The sequence below is a fragment of the Sus scrofa genome, chromosome 17 (assembly GCF_054392235.1).
Source record: "Sus scrofa isolate SSC_HxYL_T2T_F1_AM1 chromosome 17, Sscrofa_HxYL_maternal_Yorkshire_Landrace_v2.0, whole genome shotgun sequence".
Taxonomy (NCBI): Eukaryota; Metazoa; Chordata; class Mammalia; order Artiodactyla; family Suidae; genus Sus; species Sus scrofa.
Window position 1 is genome coordinate 56,965,336 of NC_139399.1, and position 9,454 is coordinate 56,974,789.

General features: G+C 46.8%; 1 protein-coding gene across 5 annotated transcripts in view; it reads left to right on the plus strand.

The window, feature by feature from the left end:
* EYA2 (EYA transcriptional coactivator and phosphatase 2) overlaps positions 1 to 9,454 on the plus strand; it is a 315,037-nt gene that overhangs the window by 290,299 nt on the left and 15,284 nt on the right. For all 5 annotated transcript variants that reach the window (XM_021077395.2, XM_021077398.2, XM_021077396.2 and 2 more), the window contains one exon: positions 2,573 to 2,733. In XM_021077395.2, the coding sequence (XP_020933054.2) occupies positions 2,573 to 2,733 (161 nt within the window). The remainder of the gene's footprint in view (positions 1 to 2,572; positions 2,734 to 9,454) is intronic.

Consider the following 9,454-nt stretch of genomic DNA (forward strand, 5'->3'; position numbering starts at 1 on the left):
AGCACCGGCAATAACATATCTGTGCAATAAACCCACTGGCATCTTTCGAGCGGGAGAGGACGTTTTCATAGACAGTTATTAGAAGAGTCAAAACTTTTTCTCCACGCTTTTTCTTTCTTTTTTTTTTTGTTTTTTTTTTTTGTTTTGTTTTTGTTTTTTTGTTTTTTTGGTCTTTTTGGGCAAATGGAGGTTCCCAGGGTAGGGGTCAAATCAGAGCCATAGCCGCCAGGCACAGCCACAACCAGATCCGCGCCACATCCGCGGCTCATGCCACACATTGTGGCAATGCTAGATCCTTCCACTGAGTGAGGCCAGGGATCAAACCCACATCCTCATGGATACTAGTTGGGTTCTTAACCACTGAGCCACAACGGGAACTCCTCTGTGCTTGCTTTTAAATATGAGTGGTGGAGTAAAGAGTAGAGAAGAGGAGTGCCCCTCGTGGCTCAGCAGAAACGAATCTGACGGGCATCCATGAGGACGCAGGTTCAATCCCTGGCCTTGCTCAGTGGGTTAGGGATCTGGTGTTGCCATGAGCCATGGTATAGGTCACAGATGTGGCTCAGATCCCGAGTTGCTGTGACTGTGGTGTGGGCCGGCTTGCCCCATATCCCCACCATCTCCAACTAACCACTCTCTGGCATCCTGACTGGCTTTCAGTTTTATTCACACTCACACCCACACAAATGTCTGTGAGAAATGACCCACATGAATGGGTGTGGGTGTGTTTATATGGACATAATGGGCAAGGATTTGAAGACATCTGAAGAACAACTTCCGTCTGCCTGTGGGGTCTCTCTGTGACTGTCCATGCGCCCTGCTCTGGAGGGCAGGCCACTGTCTACGTTTGAGTCACCTGGGTCAGTGTCCTCCTGGCCCACCTGCCCCAGGGAACCTGCAAGGTGAAATGTTGAGGCATCGCTAAAGATGTCTCTGGGGATCCTGCAGGGTTTTCGTTGTCATCGGTTTTATATTCAGGCTGTAAGGCTGAGCCCCAGGCATAGGATGGTGGGTGACAGCTGCAGGTCACATCATGCCGTGTTCTGGCGTCAGCACATCTCCCACAGGGAGAATGACCCAGCACTTCACACGTTTCACGTCCCTTTTACCTGCTGCGGCAGTGGCCTTAAACCTGGGAGACCTCAAATACAATCTCCAAATGTTGTTCATTCCTAGTGCATCACATCTTTTTAAAAAATACAATGCCCTGGAGTTCCTGTAGTGGCTCAGTGGTTAACGAATCTGACTAGGAACCATGAGGTTTCAGGTTCGATCCCTGGCCTTGCTCAGTGGGTTAAGGATCTGGCGTTGCCGTGAGCTGTGGTGTAGGTTGCAGACGTGGCTCGGATCCCACATTGCTGTGGCTCTGGTGTAGGCCAGCGGCTACAGCTCTAATTCGACCCCTAGCCTGGGAATCTCCATGTGCAGCAAGAGTGGCCCTAGAAAAGGCAAAAAGACAAAAAAAATACGATGCCTTTTTTCACCCTTAAAAATCATCACAGAAAATTCAGAAACAACAAAATAATTCAAAGAAGGGGCAAAAGTCAGGGTCCCCTGGGGTCCACGCGGACCTGCCTTCCCCCGTCTTTTTCTCTCCAAAGAGACTCGCATTTTTGAAGGTTTGACATCCCTTGTCACCCCCTGGTTTTGCCTCGTGACGTCATGGCCTGTGTTACTCCCGTGACTTTGCAGTCCTATACCAAGCCTCTGGTGGCGGAAAAGGCAGTGGTGCTCATGGGGAGCAGAGGTGTTCAGGCGCCCACTCTAGCTGCCCTGGGGGCGAATCGCCCCCTCGTTGCCCTTCCGGTTGCCAGCTGTGGCTTCTGTCATTAGCTTCATGTGACACTCTGACCCATTCCCAGGCCGCATTTCATGCCGGTGGAGGGTTTTGTCTGCAAAGCACCAGCCATCGACTCTGCCTGTTTAACAAATTTGAAAAATTAACGTAGGGAATTTCTGCGGAAAGATCTGGAGATGCTCATAGAATGGAAAGGATCAGCAGCCGGGCCTTTTACGGGGGACGCAAGAGAGGGCAGATTGGGGATCAGAGTAGCAAGAACTAACATGTTTTCTTCTAGACCCTTCCTTCAGGATGAACCAAGGCTGGTCATTTTTCGGAGTTGCCTACCACCTTCAAATTCTAAAGGGGGAGCAAGGGGGGCATTTCCTAGCTGGGCCCCTGCATGCAGGGGACAGCATGGCTCCCCACCCCCAAAATAGAGATGTCCTTTGATACCCAAAGAAAGGAAAATAGGAGTTACCTGGTGGCTCAGTGGGTTAAAGATCTGACATTGTCCCTGCCGTGGCTCTGGTTACTGCTGTGGTGCAGATTCAATCCTTGGCCTGGGAACTTCCAAAAAGAAGAGAACAGAAAACGGGTACTGACTAGGCAGGAGCAGAGGACTCCCTGATGTTTGAGAAGCTGGTTAAAGCCACGGTCCTGCTTCTCCCTCACACCTCCGGAGACATCGTGGCACCCTAAGCCGCACCCATGGGTCCTGGGGAAGAGCCCCCACCTCCCACCGCCCCACATTAACTGTCTCTTCTCCCCCCGCCCCTTCCCTCTCCCCAGCACCTACAACTTCTCCGCCGATGGCTTCCACAGTTCGGCCCCAGGGGCCAACCTGTGCCTGGGCTCCGGCGTCCACGGCGGCGTGGACTGGATGAGGAAGCTGGCCTTCCGCTACCGGCGGGTCAAGGAGATGTACAACACCTACAAGAACAACGTTGGCGGTGAGCGGCGGGCGAGAGGGGCCGGAGGGCCGGCCTGAGCTCCGGCTGCGCCCCTGGACAAGGGAACTACGTCCCGGATGGGGGCTGTCCCTCACATCCCACGTGCTCGGCGCCAGGCGCTGCTCTGAGAGGCTTACACATCCTAGTTCCCTCCGTGTAACCCTCGTGATGCCCTCGGGAAGAGGGTGCTGGGATTTCACCCTCCTCACTTTGGGGGGTGGAGGCTAAGGAACGGGCGAAGCATCCTGCCCATGATTATGCCCCCCCCCATGTCTTAATCACAACCAGTGGTTCTGTACATGTGGTCCCCTGACCAGCAGCAGCATCACCTGGAGACGTGCTGGGAAGGCAGATTCTCCGGCCCCAGCTTCAGACCTCAGATCTGGGGTGGGCCCAGCCCTCTGTGGCTTAACTCGCCCCCCAGGCGATGCCGATGCTAAGTGGAGTTTGAGCACTGCTGGCTTCATTCCTCGATACTCAGCTTGTGGCCTCTGGACCAACCACACGAGCATCACCTGGGAGCTTGTTAGAATTGCAGGTTTTGGGAGTTCCCACTGTGGCTCGACAGTTATGACTCGTATCCAGGAAGATGCAGGTTCGATCCCTGGCCTTTCTCAGTGGGTCAGGAATCTGGCATTGCTGTGAGCTGTGGTTTAGTTCACAGATGCAGCTCGAATCCAGCACTGCTGTGGCTGTGGTGTAGGCAGGCAGGTGCAGCTCTGATTTGACCCCTAGCCTGGGAACTTCCTATAAGCCACAGATGTGGCCCTAAAAAGTAAAAAAAAAAAAAAAAAAAAAAACTGCAGACTTTCAAGCCCCTCCACCAGCAACTGAGTCAGCATCTGCATTTTTTTTATTTTATTGGAATAAGGTGACTACAATGTTGTATTAGTTTCAAATGTATAGCAAAATGAATCAGAGATAGGTAGATCCATAGATCCATTCTTTTTCAGATTTTTTTCACATATAGGCTGTCACAGAGTATTGAGTAGATTTTCCTGTTCATCTGTATCATTTTTTTTTTTATGGCTGCACCTGTGGCATATAGAAGTTTCCATACCAGGGACTGAATCCAAGCTGTAGCTCGGGTCTCAGCTGCAGCAATGCTGGATCCTTTAACCCACTGCTCTGGGCCAAGGATCAAACTGACACCTCCACAGTGACCCAAGCCTCTGCAGTTGGATTCTTAACTCACTGCACAGTGGCAGGAACCCCTGTATCATTTTTTATTAGAGTCCATGTATTGGTGATCTCATATGGTATTTGTCTCTCTCTGCCTCACTTCACTTAGTGTGATAATCTCTAGATCCATCCATGTTGCTGCAAATGGCATTATTTCATTCTTTTTTATGGCTGAGTAATATTCCATTGTATATATGTACCACATCTTCTTTATCCAGTCCTCTGCTGATGGGCATTTAGGTTGCTTCCATGTCCTGGCTATTGTAAATGGTGCTGCAGTGAATATCGGGGTGCATGTATCTTTCCCACTTACGGTTTTCCCAAGACATATACCCAGGGGTTGGATTGCTGGATCATGCGATAGTTCTATAGTTAGTTTTTTAAGGAACCTCCATACTGTTCTCCATAGTGGCTGCATCAGTTTACGTTCCCATCCACATTGTAGGAGGGGCCCCTTTTCTGCACACCATCTCTAGCATTTATTGTTTTTTGATGATGGCCATTCTGACTGGTGTAAGGTGATACCTCATAGTTTTGATTTGCATTTCTCTAATAATTAGTGCTGTTGAGCATCTTTTTATGTGCTTATTGACCATCTGTATGTCTTCTTTGGATAAATGTCTATTTAGATATTCTGACCATTTGTTGATGGGTTTTTTTTAATATAAATCTGTATGAGATTTTTGTATATTTTGGAGACTAATCCCTCCTTGCAATCCCTTCGTTTGCAAAGATTTTCTCCCATTATGTGTGTTGTCTTTTTGTTCATGGTTTTCTTTGCTTTGAAAAAGCTTTTAAGTTTAATTAGGTCCCATTTCTTTATTTTTATTTTCATTATTCTAGGAGGTGGATCCAAAAAGATATTGCTGCAATTTATGTCAAAGAACATTCTACCTATATTTTCCCCTAAGATTCTTATAGTATCTGGCCTCACGTTTAAGTCCTTAATCCATTTTGAGCTTATTTTTGTGCACAGTGTTCTAATTTCATTCTTGTACATGTAGCTGTCCAGTTTTCCCAGCACCACTTACTGAAGAAGCTGTCTTCTCTCCATTGTATCCATTGTATATTCTTGCCTCCTTTGTCTTAGATTAATTGACCATAGGTGCTTGGGTTTATTTCTGGGCTTTCTATCATTTTCTACTGATCCGTATTTCTGTTTTTGTGCTAATACCATAATGTTTTGATGGCTGTAGCTTTGTCATGTAGTCTAAAGTCAGGGAGCCCGATTCCTCCAGCTCCATTTTTCTTTCTCAATATCGCTTTGGCTATTTGGGGTCTTTTTGATAGGGATTGCCCTGAATCTGTAGATGGCCTAGTGTATTAGAGTCATCATTTTGACATAGTTGATTCTTCCAATCCAAAAGCATAGCATTTCTTTCCATCTGTTTGTGTCATCCTCAAATTCCTTTATCAGCATCTTACAGTTTTCAGAGTATAGGTCTTTTGCCTCTTTAGGTAAGTTTATTCCAAGGTATTTTATTCTCTTTGATGCTCTGGTAAATGGGATTGTTTGCTTAAGTTCTCTTTCTCATCTTTCATTGTTAGTGTATAGGAATGCAAGAGATTTCTGTATATTAATTTTATGTCCTGCAACTTTACCAAATTCATTGATGAGCTCTACTAGTTTTCTGGTAGCATCTTGAGGATTTTCTCTGTATAGTATTAAATCATCTGCAAACAATGATGGTTTTACTTCTTCTTTTCCAATTTAGATTCCTTTGACTTCTTTTTCTTCTCTAATTGTCATGGCTAGGATTTCCAAAACTGTGCTGAATAAAAGTGGTGAGAGTGGACATTCTTGTCTTGTTCCTTATCTTGCAGAATGTTTTTAGCTTTTCACCATTGAGAATGATGTTAGCTGTGGATTTGGCATATATGGCCTTTATTGTGTTGAGGTAGGTTCCCTCTTCGCCCACTTTCTGTAGAGTTTTTATCAAAAATGGGTGTTGAATTTTGTCAGAAGCTTTTTCTGCATCTGTTGAGATGACCATATGGTTTTTATTCTTCAGTTAGTTAATATGGGTATATCACATTGATTTGTGTATACTGAAAAATCTTTGCATCCCTGGGATAAATCCCACTTGATCCTGGTGTGTGGTCCTTTTAATGTATTGTTGGATTTATTTTGCTAATGTTTTGTGGAGGTTTATATCTATGTTCATAGGTTATCTATATTCAACAATGATAGAATTGGTCATTTTCTTTTTTTTGTGGTGTCTTTGTCTGGTTTTGGTATCCAGGGTGATGGCCTCATAGAATGAGCTTGGGAGCATTCCTTTCTCTGCAATTTTTTGGAAGCATTTCAGAAAGATAGGTGTTAGCACTTCTCTAAACTTCTGGTTTTTGGAAGTTTTTAAATCACAGTTTCAGTTTCAGTGCTTGTGATTTATCTATTCATATTTTCTGTTTCTTTCTGGTTCAGTCTTGGAAGGTTGTACCTTTGTAAAAATCTGTCCATTCCTTCAAGGTTGTCCATTTTATTGGCATATAGTTGCTTGTAGTGGTCTCTTGTGATCATTTGATTTATGTGGTGTCAGTTGTAATTTCTCATTTTTATTTCTAATTTTATTGATTCCTTTTTTCTTGATGATTTTGGCTAAAGGTTTATCAATTTTGTTGTTTTTTTTTTTCAAAGAATCAGATTTTAGTCTCATTAATCTTTTCCCTTGTTTTGTCTCATTTGTTTCTGCACTGATCTTTATGATTTCTTTCCTTCTACTAACTTTGGGTTTTGTTTGCTCTTCTTTCTCTTGCTTTAGGTTGTAAGGTCAAGTTTGTTTATTTGGGATTTTTCTTGTTTCCTGAGATGAGATTGTATTGCTATAAATTTCCCTCTTAGAACTGCTATTACTGCATCCTATAGCATCTGCATCTTTAGCAAGATTCCCAGGTGATTTGTAGAAATATTAAAGTTGAAGACACATTGGGAGTCACTGGTTCTCAAACTTGGCTCATATTGGAACTCCCTGAGGAATTTCTAATTCTGATTTTCTTGACTTGGCTACTGCCTGGGCATCAGCACTCATAGAGTTACCTGGGTGACTCTGATGTGTAGCCAAGGTGAAAGCCACAGGCTTCAGTAGCATGAGAGCATTGGTTATCACACCAAGTGAGAAATCTGGAAGTGGCTGGAGGCAGGGTTGCCTTGGCAGTGACCAGACCCTCAGTCACTATTTCTGGAATTCTCTAGGCCAGTGACTCTTAATAGGTGATGGCTGCTTCTCCCCCTGGAGGCATTTGGGGATGTTTTTGATTATCACAATGTCTCTAAGCAGCTACTGGCCCATAAAGGGAAGAGGTTTGAGTAGGCAGCTAATAGTTTCTGCTGTATACCCCCTGGCCCCATCCCTAGAAAGAGGAGAGTCTTTGGAAGATTTTAGGGTCTCCAACTGGACAGAACCAACTTCCCATCCCAATGCTGCCACTTTCTATCTCCCTGAGCCTCAGTTTCTAAGTCTATGAAATGGGGATTAAAAATAGTTCTGCTTCCCTGGGTTATTGAGAGGTTTGTTGTTAATGCATACAGAAGGCAGGACTCTGTGTCCAGTACACAGCAAACCCTCAATAAATAGTAGTGTTTATCACTAGTTCCTTTCAGTTTTGCTTGAGAGTCTTCTAGGTTCCCCTGTGTCTTTTAATTTCCCTGGATAGACTGTCAGTTCCTGGGCAAAGATTTTTCTGTCTCGTCCATGGCTGCGGTCCTGGCAATACTGCTGCTATTTATTGAGTGCTTACGCCATGCCAGGCTGTTGTGAAGACTTTTTATCTAATAGCTTTTTTGCTCTTCGCAAAATCCCTGTGAGGTAACTGCTTTTATCATCCATGTTGTATGAAGGTGGAAACTAAGATCAGAGAGGTTGAGTAACCTATCCGGCATCACACAGCCTAGGCAGAAGAGCCCCAGTGGAGCCCCAGGCCAGCTTCTCCTCCACCTCTGTTCATACTTTATGGCCTCTCATATCCAAGTCTGTCAACTGTAGGAGGGGAGCAGAGAGCTTCAGGATCAACCCAGCCTGCTCACCCATCCCTGCACCCAGAGGGGAAGGGATCAGGTGTGCTTGGGATGGGGAGACAGGGATGGAGCCAGCAGAGGCCATCTGCTCCCCACGCGGGTTAAACCCCAGGAAATGCCCAGGGCTTCCGTCAGGCTGTTTGGCTTTCCCATAAGCTAAGGGGAAGGTGCCTGGTGCGTTAGGAGGCGAGGAGCTTGCGGCTGAAAGACACCAGTGGGCGATTCCCCCTTCCCCCCTCTCCCAGCTGTTCCTGCACCTCAGAACCAGCCTGGTAAGTGCTGAGCAGCTTCCCTGACCTCCCGTGCCTCCGTTTCCTCCTGTGTCAGATGCGGGTGGTGATGCTGCCTGGTTCACAGGGTGAATGTCGGGATAGTGTGAATTACCAGTGCAAGGTGCTTAGAACGGTGCTGCCACACGGCAAGCATTTCTTAAATGTTGTTACTCTTGTCATCCGGGGAAGGGCACCAAGCCTGGAGGGAAAGCTCTGGGTAGGGGGCAGGCAGACAGTAACTTGAAGCAAACTCCCTGACAGATATAAAAGAGGAATGGGCGGCAGCATGTAGGGGAAAGCCTTTTGCAAACTGTGAAGTGTTGTGCCTCCAAGGTTTTGTATTGTTGTTAAGGGGGAAGGTGCAGAGAGAAAGGAAGACTCGCGGCCACCTGCAGCGTTGTGTCCCAGTGAATTTGCTCTCCCTTGAACAAATACCGCATGTGTTTGTTAAACAGACACCTAACAGCAGGGGCTGGTTCTGTGGCGGTGAACAAGATCCGCTTGGTTGGAGTCCCCGTTGTGGCTCAGTGGTTGACGACTCCGACTAGGAACCATGAGGTTGCGGGTTCGATTCCTGGCCTTGCTCAGTGGGTTAAGGATCTGGCGTTGCCGTGAGCTGTGGTGTGGGTCTCAGATGCGGCTCGGATCCTGCATTGCTGTGGCTCTGACGTAGGCTGGCGGCTACAGCTCCAATTCGACCCCCAGCCCGGGAACCTCCATATGCCATGGGAGCAGCCCAAGACAAATGGCAAAAAGACCAAAAAAAAAAAAAGATCCGCTTGGTCCCTGCCCTCACAGAGCACACAGCAAACACATAATCACACAGATATGCTTTATGGTTGGGAGCAGTGCCATGCAGAAGAGGTGCAGTGTGCTGAGAGAGTATGTGACAGACTGGCCCGGGATAGACCTTCCAGAATACATGGCCTTTAGGATGAGCGTGAAGGGCTCAGCCAGGCAGGAAGGGAAGGGAAGATGAGAGTGGTCCAGGTTCTGGAATGAGGTGTGCAAAGGTCCTGAGGCAGGAACACACTTGATGTTTCAAGGAACAGAGACGAGGCTGCTAGGGCTGGAACAGAAGGGCCTCAGGGCAGTGACAAAAGATGGGATTGGCAACTAAGTCCCGGCAGAGTCACGGGCTGTGGAGTCTGAACTTTGTTTTAAGGGCCCTGATGGCTGAGAGAATGACAGGTTTAAAAACACCAAGGGGTAGGCTCTGGGGGTCAGCTGCCAGGGTGCCAAACCTGTCCCC